This window comes from Patiria miniata, unplaced genomic scaffold (assembly GCF_015706575.1).
Source record: "Patiria miniata isolate m_02_andy unplaced genomic scaffold, ASM1570657v1 HiC_scaffold_6, whole genome shotgun sequence".
Classification (NCBI taxonomy): domain Eukaryota; kingdom Metazoa; phylum Echinodermata; class Asteroidea; order Valvatida; family Asterinidae; genus Patiria; species Patiria miniata.
In genome coordinates, this window is record NW_024037073.1 from 5,872,969 (window position 1) to 5,889,581 (window position 16,613).

At 43.0% G+C, this 16,613-nt stretch overlaps 2 protein-coding genes across 4 annotated transcripts; one reads left to right on the forward strand and one right to left on the reverse strand.

Annotated features, from left to right (window-relative positions):
• Window positions 1-341: 341 nt before the first annotated feature.
• LOC119742768 lies at window positions 342-1,067 on the reverse strand. The gene has a single exon (XM_038218938.1). It carries the CDS (start codon window positions 1,065-1,067, stop codon window positions 342-344), a length of 726 nt encoding a protein of 241 aa, XP_038074866.1.
• LOC119743082 (major facilitator superfamily domain-containing protein 6-like) lies at window positions 547-13,876 on the forward strand. 3 transcript variants are annotated; one of them, XM_038219429.1, is made up of 6 exons: window positions 547-637; window positions 6,405-6,558; window positions 7,832-7,994; window positions 8,686-8,889; window positions 10,307-10,542; window positions 12,547-13,876. In XM_038219429.1, the coding sequence occupies exons 2-6, from the start codon at window positions 6,409-6,411 to the stop codon at window positions 12,772-12,774; spliced, it is 981 nt and encodes a 326-aa protein (XP_038075357.1). In that variant the 5' UTR covers window positions 547-637; window positions 6,405-6,408; the 3' UTR covers window positions 12,775-13,876. The 3 variants fall into 3 exon arrangements, with proteins under 3 accessions (XP_038075357.1, XP_038075356.1, XP_038075355.1); XM_038219428.1 differs by lacking the exon at window positions 547-637 and adding an exon at window positions 2,281-2,509; XM_038219427.1 differs by lacking the exon at window positions 547-637 and adding an exon at window positions 4,409-5,336.
• Window positions 13,877-16,613: the final 2,737 nt, after the last annotated feature.

Here is a 16,613-nt window from a genome sequence, read left to right on the forward strand (position 1 = left end):
TCTTCTACAAAATCTTCTGAACAATGTTTAATATTCTTCAATATCGTAATTCGTTATTTAAATTATGCGTAATAGCATTTCAACGGTTTCACGAAATCTTCGGGAAAAAGCATTCTATTTAACGAATCAAAGTAACAAGTTATTCTTGTGCATCGGATTATTTTCTCCGTGCATCATTTTTTTTTTTTTACTTGCAAGACTAAATTAAATGTTTAATTTAATTTAATTTAATTCAATTTTCTATTACACAGTATTCAATCAGTCTTTTTAATACTTAAAAGTAAGACTTGAAAATGTTTCCAACCGCAAATCGGTTTTAAGCCGGAAAAGAGGCTTGTGTCTTAAATGACAAGGTTCCTAGTAGCAAGCAAATTAGACGACTTGTCTAACTGAAAATATACGTTGCTGGCGCTCTCCGTTTTCCACCTGCCCTGTTTGGATATCAGGAATGGAGGAACGTTTGCGTTGAAGGCAGCAGATGCCCCGCCTGATCTCAAGCTGTGAAGACCGTAAGTGGCAACATCGGGGACGATGGTTCGTAGAGCGTCCAGTACTATCTCGCGTGTGCGTGTATAGCTGAGTGGTTTGGTGGACGATGTGAGGCCTTTCTTGGTGGCAACAAATCTGCGAAGCACCGGTAAGGTTGAGTTGTTGGGATCGCCTAGAGCCGAAAAATACCGTTCGGCCACGAGCACTGGGCAAGTCGGTTTGAAAGTTCTAGCGATCACGACATCTGTCCCTTGCCTAAATTGGTCAGACTTGGATTTGCAAAGGTGTATGGTAAGACGGTCTGAAGATATTGTACAGTCATTTCTGCTAATGTTTCTTATGTCATCGAAGCGAAGGAATCCGGCGTAAGAAATGAAACAAACAAACAGGATGCGCAGATCTGCCAGTGTTGCCGAGGAGTGACCGTGGTTGATATGCAGCTTTGTCAGAATGTCCGGTGTGATTGGGTCTTTCCGGATGGTCGGTGAAGAGTTCTGCCTTTTGAAGCCTTGCAGTGCCATCTTGACAATGCTGTTGTCTGTTGGTGATAGGGTAGACCAGCCAAACTGTGCACCCATTTGACTGCTGCTGCAGCGAGTTCGGCGGTGGACTTGGATCCGGTGGATGACAGATGCGATATGTAGAGTGCAAATTGGAATGGGTTGACCGGGAACTTGGTAATCTCTGGTTTTGATGAAGCCCAGGTCTCCCACTTGTCCATGAAGCCTTGTACTTGGTCGTGGTGGATTCGGCCTTTGCTGACATCAAGAGAGACGGCAGTGTGCTGTTTGCCAGTTCACGGAGGGATGAGTCGCGGAGGGTAGATGTATAGTTGTTCCATATTTCTGTAGAGGAAAAGTGAAAAAGACCACCCAACAGTACGGGTAACAATGACGAACAAATTCGTCTGTTTATATAAACATATGTTCCTGCAAAAATGGAACGTTAACAATTTCAAAGAGAAACATTTCTTCAGTGCCTGGATTTAAAGCGACAAATTGTGCAAAAAGCCGCAAATCGGCAATTTTTTGGCAACAAATAGCCGAATGAGTTATTTATTTGTTGATAGAAATATTTTTGATTGAGGAGTGTTATCGGTTCGATGCCGAGTGTCGGCGTAACAGGTTTTGGCCTGCTGGCTCGGTGACCACGAAAAAAAACCTGTGGGGGAAACGTGGGTGCAACCCGGACCCTCGGCGGAGGTGCACTCCCCCTGAACCGATTTCCATTATTAATTGAGTTTATTTAAATGGGTTGGGAAGGGTGGGCAAGTCTGGTGAAGCAGGGTGTGTCGCTTGACCGAGAAATCAAGGGCGGATCCAGAACACAATTTTTTTTGGGGGGGGGGCCCAAAAAAATTTTGGTTCCCCCAAAAAGTGGGTCAAAAATATTACGGCGTGGGGTTCGGGGCCCGCTTGAGGGCCCCGAATTTTTTTTGGATTCTAGATGCCCTGTGGTGCGATCTGAGGCAATTTCTGACCACTTTAACCAATGTTTTTTTGAGGAAAAGATGGTGGTGTACTCATTGCCTGCCTTTATTGCGATGTCGCATAAAAAAAAATTGGTTTCATCTTTTTTTGGGGGGGGGGGGCATGGCCCCCTTTGGCCCCCCCCCCCTGGATCCGCCCTTGCCGAGAATGAATGCTTAGAACCAAATCAGCTCTATATAAAGGAGATTAGGTGAACATTCTTGATTGCATAACCTGACGTAAGCGCTGCAACGAGCCAATTAGCATATCGTACAAAAAACGAAAAGAAATTCCACTTCTCAGACTCATGCACGCCATTTGCAGAGTTACCCCTCCATGTTCCGACTGCACATATTCCTATTCCTAATCCTAACCGTAACCCCTACCCACACAATTTGCGTGTTCGGCTGCAGATGGACAACTCTACGGTGATTACTTCACTCAAGGTCTCGTGATGCTGACGGCAGAACACATGCAAGGCGCGATGAAAGTCAAAGCGGACAATCTATCGCTCGTAGACCCTCTTGGATATTTCGCAGGGTTATGAACGGGTAAAAGATGCATACCCCATGCTTTTTTTTTGTAAAAAATGGAGTTTTGTCTCTTAACAAATTTTCAATGTGTATGTTTTGTTCAGGAAACGTGTGAGGGTAGATATGTATGGAGGGGCCCAGAGAAAAGGCGTGCTGGGGGGGGGGGGGGGGGTATCCGGAGCCATGCCCCCGGAAGATTTTGAAATCTACGGTACTCTCCTACATTGGCAATTATCAATATAAACATGTGTCAGTTAATAAACCCTTCTACTCGAAGTTGCTAGTTTCCAGCAAACACAAATCTCCGTCCACCACGCACTTTGTAGGAATATACCTTAACAGGATTTCTCTTATACAATGGTAACTCTAGAATGACTCGGCTCCTGCTTTCATACTCGAAACCTTACCATCCGGAGGTGTCATCCAAAGTATCCAGATGGTGAAAGATGCCCTTGAAGATACTATACAACATTTCCTTTTTCTGTATTTTTCAGAAATGGATGGATTTGGGGGTTAGTATTTTATAGCAAATATTATTACACTGATCTGTTTAAAGTTTTGTGTTCATAGATGCTGGGGAAAAAAACGAAGGAAAAAAATGCTGTTCGTGTAGTCTGGTTCCCTGACCCTACTTCGGGCGAAATGGAGCAATTACAGACGTCGGGGAATTGTCAGGTCAGGGAACCAGACTGTAGCTAGCTTGCACCCATTAAACAATTGTGTAACTGATTGCAAGCAAGGCTAGTGTGGACTAACTAGATTTGGTAAATTGGGGGCAGTATTTGAAAAAAGTCAGTTTTTTTCCAACGGTGGTTGCCAACCATCGTTGGAAAGTAATACAAATATTCTTGAAAATGACAGCATACCAGGCGACATGATTTTACAGGATGCTTGAGACTGCCATTCACAATACGGTCAAGTAAGGTATTTCATATTAATTTGGTTATTTTGGGGTTTTTATGCTTGCAAATGTATTTATTATCTTTAAAAGCTGGTGTTGATACTGTATGTTTCAAGGCCAACCCAAACAGGGGTGCATCTACCTCAACAGCTTCAAGAAAAGGGGTATAGTAAGCCTTTTCGGAGTTCCAACTGCGCGCATTCGTAACCAGTGACAACGCACATTGTTTGTCTCAAATGCCCTTTGACAGTACCCACAATGCACAAACAGCCTTTTTGTAAAGTCAGTGGCGCCATGTTGTCAAAGGCCATTTGAGACAAATAATGCGCGTTGTCACAGGTTGCGAATGCGCAGTTGGAACTCCGAAAAGGCTTATAAACTCAGGACATGCTGGTCATCGATGGCAACTTTCGTCAACTTCTACAACAGAAGAGTTTGGTCACTGGAAGCAGTTCTGGCGTCGGCACCTTGACAAGGGAATTGGCCAAAATATATCCCCAATTATGTAAAGTACTTACATGCAATATAATTGGAATTCTGTAGAAAATGGAGGAGAGACTCAGTCTCCGTCCCTTTTTGATTTTATTTTTCAGTTATTTTATTTTGTTTGACTCATTACTGAGAAATTAGGTTGCAGGTCGCCTCCGCCGGTCATCATTTTCTTTTTGCTGATCAAGCTTAAAAAACCAAACCAGCAGAAGAGCGAGGGTAAACAATATGGGTTATTTTTAAACTTTTGGATAGATGATTATTCTTCGACTGTGTTCGACCCCCCCCCCAGCTGAATACCTAATTCAGGACGATTCAATTAGCTTCAAAGCAACAAATATACAATGCGAGTCTCTACCCTATTATAATTCCAAACTTTACTTAACGGGGGAATTTATGCCAAAAGAAATGTTCGTATAGTTTCAAGGCTAGCCGGCGAGTTAATGTAGTGTGTGTGTGTTGTGCCTTGCATGAATTATCTGTATAGCTGCTGTCAACCAGTCTGTATAGCTGCTGTCAGCCAGCCAGTGCCATTATTTGTTAAAATTGTGCGGGTTTATTCTACCGTAGCGTGTGATACAGACGTGCAGACGTAGTTGACCCGATCATTTTGATGTTATGTTTGAGTGCTCGGGTGGTGCGCCATTATGTATACTTTTTAAAGATCTTACCGAGAATCATACTGGAACAAGAAGTGCCGAGCTTTTCTGCTAAGCTGACGAGAACGCTGGTTGCTCAAACTTCCGAGAAGATACACTACTTCTGAAACGCTGACAGTTTCGTTGCAATCACCCAGCTAGATTGAAACATGTCGGAAAGTTCAGCGTTGTCACTCCCAGCCAAACAGGGACGATTCCGAGTGAATCTACCGTTGCTTGTGTGTAAGCTGTTCCTCTTGACATTTTGGGGATCAGTTGGCTTTTATCTGTCTTACATCTCTCTGTATTATAAGCAACTAGGATTCTCTCCCGCCGATATTGGCCTCATGAACTCTCTCAGGCCATTCTTTGGGTTTGTCGCCATTCCGTTCATCGCCATAGCTTCCGACCGATTCCGCTGCCGCAAGCTCGTCCTTATTGCTAGCGTATTTGGCAGTGCAGTGGTACTCGTAATCCTGGTGATGTTACACCGCCCACCTGAAGTTCCCAGTTGTGACATAATGGAGAAACAAATACGGGAATTTCTCAATCTAAATATAAGCCTCCCCAACTCCAAACTTTTGCCCGAGGAAATTCACATGATGCTAATCGCTAACCAAAGCTGGCTGTACGAGCAAGGGAGATTGAGTGTACTCTTCGTTGTTGTCTTCCTGGTGTGCAGTTTTCAGGATGTGATCCGTTTCAGCGCGGCGTGCCAAGGAAACGTGGCCGTGCTCGACGAGCTGCGCCGTCAGGAGGGAAACGTTGACCAGTACGGATGGCAGAGAGGTTTTGGCTGCTTGGGATGGGGACTTTGGTGAGAGAATTGTTGAGAATAATCCTAATGAAAGAACCTTTCACACAGCAGCCATATCGGAGGTGTTTTGTTAGTTGAATGTAGAAAAGATGCACAAAAAATATCTACTCTGTGTCCCCACTCATAAAAAAGCCCAAGAGAAGAACCAATATGCGCAGATGAGCGAGTTTACGGTTATCGGCTTGAACCTTGTATGGGGCGCCGTTTGTCAAATATTTATTTAGCCAATTTTAAGCTTGTTTTTACCATGGTTTAGCTCAATTATTATGTAAACAATAGATGTGTATTCGAAACTAATTGATGGTTTACCAACCATAAAACACTTCTGTATCAACAATATGATTTATAAACCAAATGCAAAAAAAAAAAATCAGGCCAACTTTACTCACTGTTCAGCAAACAAAAATCTCGAAAATTTTCATCAGGCAAAGACAAGGTCCTCAGCAATTCACCGGCCAAGTCTCAATGACATTTTTAAAGGAGACTGTTGTGATTCAACATTTGCACCTGACAGTGAAGCCAAGTGATTCCAAATTGAAGCCTAAGGCTAGACTGGTTCATCTCAAACTGTTTTAAAAGACTGACCTCTTCAGTAGTGTGATTGCAGACTATGGAGAGATGTGTAGAAATAGAGACCGGTACCAGATATTTCTTTTGACACTGTTGAGCGATGCTGTACTAAACGGGCGTTGGACTGGTTTTTTTTCTTTCGTGCGCCAGTCTATTTTCTGAGGTTGCATGTTTTCAATACCTTATAGTTTTAGGTGTTAAATGTAAATGGCCGACTGGGATAATGACGACTTGAATTATGACAGTTTATTCACTAATATAATTTTCAAAATGTAGCTCGATTGTCGCATTGAAAACGACAATGGGAGTAAGTCGCCTAGGCTGACCGACGTTGGTGCCATTATATTAAACAAATATGCTGAAGCATTATGCGTATTATAACAAAAAATCATTTATAAATGCTTGTCATTTCAACGTAAGCAGACAAGCAGATATATATATTTTACTTGTTTCATAATTGTGTTGTGTTATTTTCCCTTCTTTGCGACCGATATCAAGCTCGATGGCTTCTGGAGTATTTCTCAGCCTGTCCCGCACCACTGTGGTCAGCTGCGGCATTGAGCACACCATCTCCGATTACCGTGTGTCTTTCCTTCCAGGCATCGGCTTCTATCTCCTTGCGCTCCTCTGTGCCTTGCACCTCACGTTTACGGTTAGTGCTGGATGTCTTCTTTGTGTTTTTTTAATTTGTGCTGGTCGCCCAGGGCCAGCCTAGTGTCCTCTTTGCTCCTACATCTCACTAATAACCAATCTCGTCCCCAGGTTGTCGAGCAGTACGCGCCCACCACTACCAGCCCTCTCACCCTGGTATAGGCCTGAGACCTAATGACGTCACGCTTTGTTTGCATGTGCACTTTCCTATGTGGTAGACTGTTCTTACTTCGTCAGGCGTCCTGACTTCGCTTCCATGGGAAAGGGCATAATGTAATCAAAGCCATTACATCATCAGGTCTTGGGTCCATTTGATCATTTGCATGTGCAAAATTTTTTAGCAGTATGCAAATGAGTCATTTTGTTGAATTCGCGTTTGTTTTTGTATGCGGTTTCTGGGGTAAAAACAGAATCAGTTCGTCGCGCCGCGTGAGTTACGACACCACGATTGTTTTCCAAGTTAAAATCTTACAATCTTATCCCGCCAATAATGCAACACAACGTATACACGATATAAATCCATTACGAGGCAATTACGGTATCGAATCAGGATACAGGAAGAAAGATCCTATCTAGGGCTTACTATTGGAAACGAGGTTGGAAATAAAGTAAGTACTTGTGACGAGGTTGCTCTGTAACTGAGTGAGTCACAAACTGACTATCGACTTGGGCTTGAGCCGGGCAATGCAATCGTATAGGGTCAATTATGTAACGCGAATGAATGGGCTATGTCAGGCTCAGTGTGTAGACCAGCTGCAGATGTATGAACACACCAGTGAATGTTTTTTCCCATTCAAATCAACGTAACCAAAGCGAGGGTGTTGGGCCTGCCTTGTTTTGTATTATCAGAATAGATGGAAAAGGGCGGAAAAAATTGATGAGAACCCTGGCTACGCCGCTTGGGGCCGCCCTACGTAGAGTACACCAACAACAATGGCCCAAGCGGGATTCAAGCCCGGGTCACCCAAGTGGCATAGCAAGGAAAGTACCGCTAAACCAACCTGATCATGTGCATGTGCTGTATAAGACTTAAATTACTCTACGCGTGTGTTTTGCACGTGCGTTTTATGGTTAACTGCTGATCTGTAGGAGAACATTTCTCATGTGACGCTGCAATTTTGATCATTGTCAGCATGTCTCAAAAGAACCACAAAAATTAAAATATTACCCCCATTAAAATCATCGCATTGTGCACGAATTTGGTCATCGACTTTACCACGATCACCACCTAAATCTTCCCATATTTCTCCCATTTTCATACGTGTACTCTGTAGTATGCGGAGAGTCCAAATGATGCCGGAAATCAGGACCTATTGAGTCACGTGTTGCCGGTAGTTCTCAGCTGGCACTACGGCTCGGTAATAGTTCTGCTCATCTTTCTGGGCATATGCAATGGCGCCATCTGGGGATTCCTGTATTGGCACTTGGAAAATTTGGGTGAGTGTTTTAAATGAAAGGAGATAAATTAGATGCGAGGGCAGATCCAGAACCACATTTTCGGGGGGGGGGGGTAATTTTTCTCACCATTTCCACATTGTAGTATTGGAACTAAAAAGGTATTTGTGGCTGATGACTTGCGAGTGAGATGCGCAACTTATTAATTCATTTCCTGAAAATTTCAGACAAAAAGGAAAATGTTCACTCCGATTATTTTTTTTTTGGGGGGGGGGGGGGGGGGGGGGACATGGCCCCCGTTGCAAGCCCCCTCCCGGATCCGTTAAAGATTTGATGCTATAGAAACATGTCCTAGAACGGTATTAATGGAAGGGAAAACCGGTTAGTAGAGGCAAGACAAGGTGGATAACCAACCCCGTTGTCACGTGGATTTTGAAAAACCGTCATACATTATTCCAAATCGAAGTTTATTGTTTCAAGGGTGTTTACTTAATGCTCCGTAACCTCAGCCCCCCCCCCCCCCCCCCCACCAAAATAAAAGAAATCCTGGACTTTAACTTATACAGACTGGCCAGCACCTCGGTTGCGATTATGAAATGTTATTAAAAAGGAAATGGTTCAGTCTGGAGAAACGGAAATGCTACTGAGTTAACACATTTCATTCTCCTCAAAACACTGTCCCCGTTTATCCTCAATTGTTTTCGAAGAATTTTAATGTCTCTGTTTTGTTCAGGAGCCACTCAGAGTCTTCTGGGCCTCCTCATTGTCCTTCATGCCGCTGTGGAGTTCCTGTGTGGGTCACTCAGCGGCTGGTTCATCGGTAAATGCGGCCACATTCCCGTGCTGAGTCTCGGGCTGTTCTTTTACATACTCCGGTTTACTGCCTTCCGGCTGCTCACAGTGCCGTGGCATTTCTTCTTCACGGAGATTCTCCACGGTAAATAAAGTATAGTTTTTACAGGAGCTTCTACATGACACTTGGTGGTCGGTTGGTCTGTCTGTCTGTCCCCGAAAATTTACCAAAAGATATTTGACCAAAAAGTCTTTAAAATTAAGTGTAAAAGGTTGTTTGTGACTCGCACTGAGAGCTATCGCGATCTGCCAAAGTGCATCATCATATTTAAGGAACTCTCAATGGGCGCGTTCGAGTAGCTCACTCGGATCCACTCGGGTAAAGGCAGACGGGTTAGCCACGACAGCCGGGCTAATTGAAAGCTCAACCGCGGTCCAGTATGATCCCCACGTGATGTCCGTAGCCGCGGCCGTAGCCACTAACAAAACGCCCGTTTCGTGCTGGGTCTTCGTTTGAGATGTACTGCTTTTCAGTCAATGTAATAACTCAAAAAAGTTGGGCTTGAAAGTCTTAATGAACTTAATAATTAATAAGCCTCTGTACTAATGATGTCACACCTTGTTTACATGTGCACTCCGGCCCACGGTCCACTAAGCACCATAGCAAAGCACACACGTAAACAAAGTGTGACGTCATTAGTACAGAGGCTTATTACTTTACCTTTAGACTTCACACTGATTTTGGGGTCCAAGAGGTTGCAATGTACCTGTATGGGAAGTGTCGGTCTTTCTACTCAACAAACAAAAAAATGAGACGTTCCTAACTTCTTAGTTTGGGCAATCTCAACTTTAGTTTGGACAGTCCGGACAGTCCCAACAGGCTGTCAGCTTCGGTCCAAAATTGGGGCACTGGTATCAAAATGATCAAGGTATGCACATCTAGAGTTGGAAAATGTGTGATCATAGCTTTGCAGTGTGAGCGGTGGCATTTTTTTTGTGGTATCACCTTATTTATTTTTTCAAAATGGCCGCCAATATGCTTGCTACCGGATTAATTATATGTGGTAACAAACATGTTTAGCCACCATTTAAAGAGGTTGTGGAATGCTCGAAGACATTTCCATCTTTTTTCGGGTATATGTAGCCTTAGGTGTGATGAAATAAAAACGACTATTGTTTCTGTCATGAAATGAATACAAAAGGTACTTTTGAGAGCTGTTTGACCCGAACGTGCAATTTGTACCTTTTGTATTTATTTCATGACAGAAACAATAGTCGTTTTTATTTCATCACACCTTAGACTACATATACCCGAAAAATGACGGAAATGTCTTCGAGCTTTCCACAACCTCTTTTAAAAAAAAGTGATAGCACCAAAAAAAAGCTGCCAACGCTGAAATGATATCACACATTTCCCAACTGCAGGGTGCATACCCATTGCCAAAAATCACAATGGGCATTATTATCCTGATTTGATGCCGACCAAACCCCCAGGCTGATGTCCTACAACTGCTTCGGGAAATACGTAGCCAATTGTATTGATCACTGTCCTCTCTAAACAGGCATGTGTTTCATCCTGACGTGGACCACGGCTGTTTCATACTTCAGCAAGTCCGTGCCTCCACAATGCGGGACCACGATGCAAGGTCTGTTGATCGCCACGCACCACGGCCTGGGAGTGGGGCTGGGGATCTTCTCAACAGGGCTGCTCATCAACAGATACGGGGCGCCGGGGACGTTTGCCCTGTACGCCGTATCGTGTGGGCTGTTTCTCATTGTGTTCGTGCTTATCCAGTGGGTGAGTAACCAAGGGGTGCGGACCAGTGAAAAGAAATGACATTAAGACATCAATTATAAATGCTCTCGTTACAGAAAAACAGAAATTAAAAATGGGAAAATCGTCACGTCTCCGGGGTATTCAAGACCTACATCAAAATTAAAACCATGATTGACTAATGACATTTGGGTGGTTTTCCTTAAACATTGACCACCCCAATAGTAGTCCTGAAGCCAATCGATATTTTGAAAAATGATCGCACCACTCCACTGAAAAAAAGGTGACTTTTGTGTCAAATTTCACCAAAACTTTTCCAGAAAAAAAAACATGTTTAACGATCCCTTAAATACACGTAGATACAAAACTTCAAGCGCATGTGTCACAAAAATCTTTTCGTGTTTTAAAGAGATGACTTGACAATGTATTACATGTTGTGGTGAAACGGTTGGCCTAGGCGATTCGGGGACCTGTTTTCATGGTCTGCACTCCTAGGGCAACAATAAGGGGCAAGGATGCGGGGGAGGCAGGGATGAGAAGGGGCAGGGATGAGGGCAGGCAGTGATGGTTGAGATAGGTGGGGTGCACGGTACGCTGCCTTCACCTTTCCTATTCACATTGGTATTGAATGATCAAAGAGCATGAGTCCGAATCCTTTGCTATATAAGTCACACCACTGTCGCTTATATTAGTTGTATAGTTCTGTAATAACGGTATGGTAGGCCCACTTGATTTAAATTTGGAAAGTTGAGACCAACTTCATGATTTCGGTCCCCGAAGACGGGCATTGATTTGACGTGTCAATATGCATGTTTTACTTTCATGTAATTTTACATGTGAGGTCTCGGTCTCGGACCTCCAGGTCTCGATCTTGGTCTCGGCCTTTCTCTATGGTCTCCAATGGGTCTCGGTCTCGGACTTGCAGGTCTAAGCTACAACACTAGTTAATGCGTGTTAAGTTATTCTTTTCGGCTGTGTTTAGTGTTCGCTTTAAACTCTTGTATGTAATTATACAAGACCATAAGTTCCTTACATCCGGGCTGTGTTTTGGTAAAGGAAGAGTGTACTTCAAGTACATGCACTCTGTCAAATATGTAATCCGATACCGTGGAGATATTTTTAAGGAACCATGAGTGATTCAGCTATGAAGTCTTTAATAAAACATACATTTAACAATCCTTTGATGCCATGCCTGTTCTGAAAGGTTTCCCGTGATTAGGCAAAAAGGGTTCTCCGGTTTCTGGTATGCGCGCGCGTCGCTATAGCCATGCACGTCGGCAAAATGTAAAAGATTTTTTTTCAATGTAAGATGATGTCACAAAACCGCCAAACTCACATATTTTGCACTAAATTTAATCGGCACCATTTGCAATCATCAGCCGACATTTGAAGGAAAGCAAAGTAAAAAAGAAAAAGAAAAAAAGAAAAAAAGAAAGCCGCGTCGCGGCACCACTTTTGGGGCAAGCTCGATACAAGAAACCGAAGCCCTTTTTGGCCTTATAAATTCTCATATAATTTTTTTTCCAGGCCAGTGTGTGGATAGGTTTGAATCCCATCCCGAATCATATTTTATTTTCCATTTATATGCCAATTTTAGTTGAGTCTTGACAAGTGCATTTCATGTGGCTTGCTAGTTGTTACAAGCCAATGTTTAATTAGAAGAGCCCACTTAACTTAAGGAATCGTAAATGACTTTGTGTGAGTTATAAAGACAAGCAACGTGTTATTGCCGAGTTCAGGTTGTTTACTAATGTTCATGAGATTTTTGTGTTGGTTTCACATTTTAGACGAAGGAGGTTGAAATACTCCCTGCTGGTCTTTCGTGTTGCCTTTTTCTAGTATCAGTGATTTTATATGCTGCATAGTGGTGGTCTTGATCCCGAGACCGAGACCAGCAAAAAAATACTCAGAGGCTCGTTAATAGTCTCAGTTTGTATTTACCAAAATAAACAAACAAACACCCGAACAACCCAACAAACAAGCAGACAAAATTAATGTAACAAAATATTTTGGGGTTTCGTTCAACAGATTGCAAAGGTTCCACCCTCTCCACGGATACGGAAGAATGATGAGTCTGTGAAATCTAGGCCAGAGGAAGACGGGGAACCAGACGAGCAAGAAACGCAGGAGACGGAGTCGCTCCTGAGCGAGCCCTCGACACCCGTCGAGGAGAAGGCAAAACTCAGCATCCAACTCCCGCTTCTTAAGTTACCAACCAAAGTGGTCAAGCAACAGTGCTCCGGTGAAGGGAAATAAGCGCTGCAGATCCAAAATAATCTCAATGAACGGGATGACTCCAGGATTCTCTGCTGATAAGGGTTCCAGAAGATTATATGAACTTGCACTGTTAGGCCGTGGGCCAACTGGATAATCCTTCCATTTTTTTTGAAAAATCAGACTCACCTCATATTGTTAACTGAAAGTCACTTTAAAGTCATTAAAAAAATAAAAAAATAATAATAATAATTAAATGACGTTCATGAAGAATTGACTTAGTTTTTCTAGCACAGGAACAAGAAATTATATCGAAAAACTTCATCCAAATTTTCGAACATGTCTGGGAAAGCAGTAGTCTGGTCCCCTTTTGGTCAACTATAGTACAAAGAAATAGCGGGGCTTTCACGTTTAATCAAAATCCAAAATGGTGACGTCCATGATGACAGACACGAGAGAGGTTTCGATGGATAATTTATGTTGTTAAGTCAGCTACTAGCAAGCTGAGTCCTTATTAGAAGTATCTTGGAACGAGTTAGACACTGTGTTCGGAGATTGGTTCATAGTGGGGATCAATTCGCTGAAATAGCTCGATAAGTACGAGCGAGCGTCGACCTGATAGCGCCGGCCGTAGCGGTGCTCCATCCAGCAGCATCGGGACGCAGTGCATGCAGCGCTGGATGGTTTCATGGTGTCCGCGAGTTCTCAAAGAACCTTCTTATACGGTGGAGTTTACTATTCTACGACACCGATTCATTGAGGTTTTGTGATTGTCTACCCCAACTTTTCCTCTTTTCTGTTATGATTTCTTTTTAGTTCGTAGGACTATACTAAAGCCTATAGAGTATAAGAGAATTTTGGGTATAATGTATTTTTAAAGCCTTTTAAAGATTTTTTTTCAAATCCTAACTTTTGCATCTTAAACAATACAATACACTTAAAATAATTTAACCATTGCCACCCTGATCAATTTGCAATTGGCACAAATCTGGTAATCTGCAAGGGTTAAGCTACATTTATTGGTGCTACATTAAGACATTTAATAACAAGTTTATGGGTAAAACAGTGCATTTGCTAATCAGAATCGTAGGTTCAGATGTCAAAAATTGTGCAGACCCTAACCAGGGGAGTTACAGAAACAGAACTGGCGTTGTACATGTATGTCCAAAAAGTCAGTCTTGCTCCTTGATATAACTCATTTTATCCAACAACCCTATCATTGCCTTTGACTGTTAGGCCCAGCACACATAATCCATATGACAGCGAACAGGTGCTTGGTGAATTTGTTTTTCTATGTCCATTGTCCTGAACAAAAAAATATGTTGGCCACTGCTGTTGAAGGAGAGATTAGTTTAGGGTGCATGCAGAAAGTTGACTGGAAAAAAAAGAAGTACTTTTATAATTAATTTAGACATGCATGTTTACTTTATTATTTATTTTTTTCAAAAGCCAGCCATTCAGTCAAAGTATGAGAAGCAGAAAAAGCTGCCTAATATTGAAGACGTAAATTTTTTTGGCTTCACATTATACTAAAAAACAGAAACAGTGTCGGTAAACTTCAATTTGGAAGAAATTATGGGCCGCTCTGCAGTTACACGGATGCACTACGCGGCCGCCTCACTGCAGAGAGCTCCATTTTTGAATGACAGGCAACAGCTGTGGTGCACTTTGCCAAAGTTGACGCACGGCTCAGTGGATGATTAATAAAGGGAACATGAAATAAAATTTTGATTGCATTTTTTTTGCTTAAATCAATAAAGGATGATGTTCTCAACAATATTTTGTGTATGGCGGTGTTTATTTTCTGGGATAAATAGGGGAAAATAATTTGTGAACATGTTTGGTCAAACTACTCCGCCCCACAAAGGGAAGCTTCATTAACATAAAACTTCGCGAGGGGTATGACGCAAGTTAAGGCAGCGACTTGCCGCGCTGCGGGGGCGCGGCACCGGCATTGCGGCGTGCATCATAATACATGTACATAAACATTGCGGCACTGAAAGTTTTTCTGGTGTTTCGTTCGGAATCAAGGAGAAATAACACCCGATTTTCGGCCATGCCGACAAGGTGTGTGGCTGCTGGGTGTAGCAAAACTACCAAGGATGGAGTAAGCCTTCATTTGTTTCCAGTAAATCCGAAATATCGGAGCATTTGGAGAGCCAAAGTGAAGGTAAATACCAGAGCAAAGTCATGAAAGTGGTCCGGGCCCAGTGAGTTCGCGGCCCTCTGCGCTGCACTTTGAGCCGTCGTGTTTTGATGCTGGTCTGTACAGCAACAAGGGCATGCCCCTAAAAAACATCGAGTCAGTGTCTGAATCATTAGAACTCTTATTCGAATCGGACGAATCTGTACCATTTTCATCGGATTCGCTAAGGCAAGAAGAGGACGGTCTTCGGAACTTTCACGGTCATGACGGTCGTCGTTGTGTTCATTCGACAACGGTGGCACCGTGGCACGTCCACGTGTACTGTACATGTAGACACATTCGTACGTGTGCATATAATGCCACGTACGGGTACGCGGCGGCTGCACATACACACAGCACAGTAGCTTCGCTAATCCGTCTCGTACCCAGACGTCATTTACGGGCCCTGGATTTCTCTGCCTTTTTTTACGTCATGAACAGCGCCCTCATTTGGAGTTGCCGCGAAAATCAAAAAGGGGGGGTTCAATTTTGGACGGCAAATTACCACACTAAACGTACACCAGAACCAGTTCTGCTTTTAATTCACATTTAATACACATAAATGAAGGTATATATAAAATAAAATACGTTATGAAAATTTTGGACTGCATGTTTCCTTTAAAGCTCTAGTCTGGTTCCCTGACCTCATTGGCCTTGTGACTATTTTAGGGGGGCCGGGAAACAGTCTGGTAAATATCAGAGACGCCATGCTTTTTGAAAACCGTCGGAATTCGTCGCCGAATTACCATGATTACTGGATTAATAGACCTCTGAAGGTATACGGAATTCAACGTTTTTTTGCTATTTATCACTCATACTTTAGCTGGGGTGATTTTCAAGTGACAAAATAATTTCGATCTTAAATTGCTTCCCCCCCACCCTCCATGCACAGGGCATATGGGCAGTTTGTGGCTGTTAATACGGAGGTAGTCCAGTATTACAGCCAAATTTATGGGGCGATGGTACGGTAAGTCAAGCTATACCATTTTGTTTTTCGAGTACAGCTTTTCGAGTACGAGGTTTTTGATAATCGAGTACAATTTTGACATGTCGAGTACGAGTGCTTTGCTGGCTGAGTACGAGTGCTTTGCTGGCTGACTACGAGTACCGTCATTTCGAGTACGAGAACGAGTACTCTAAAAAAAAAAAAAAAAAAAAAAGCACTCGAGTAGTACTCGAGTACGAGTACCATACGAGTACTACAACACTGCTGACCCCGTCTTTGTTGCTGAGAATCGGCTCATTGCCAATGATTTTAAAGAAAAATAAACTGCCCACAGTTAGGGCGCATCGTGCAACTGCAAGGGGTGCAAATGGCTATACATATTGTTGTATCGAAATGCAATAGGCCCTTCAGTCAGATGCAAAGAGAGAACATCGTCCGACGCCCCCGAAATGAGACCGTGCCGTGCGTCCGACCCCCCCCCCCCGAAAAGAGACTCTGTGCGCACATCGTCACCGACACCACGAAGTAACACTCTACCGTGTTAAAGCATATTTTTTTCGATTTTCAGTTTTTTGGATTTTTAAACATTATTCATCAAGGCCTACCATTGCACGAAGTTTCAAAGCTTCAAGAGCTTTACTTTAATAATTACGCTAAGTATCCATGGCAACTTTTGCGCAAAAGTGACAATTTTCGTTTTCACGAAGTAACACTCAAGTTCCATTTTCCATTGTAGTCAGGGATGTTAAG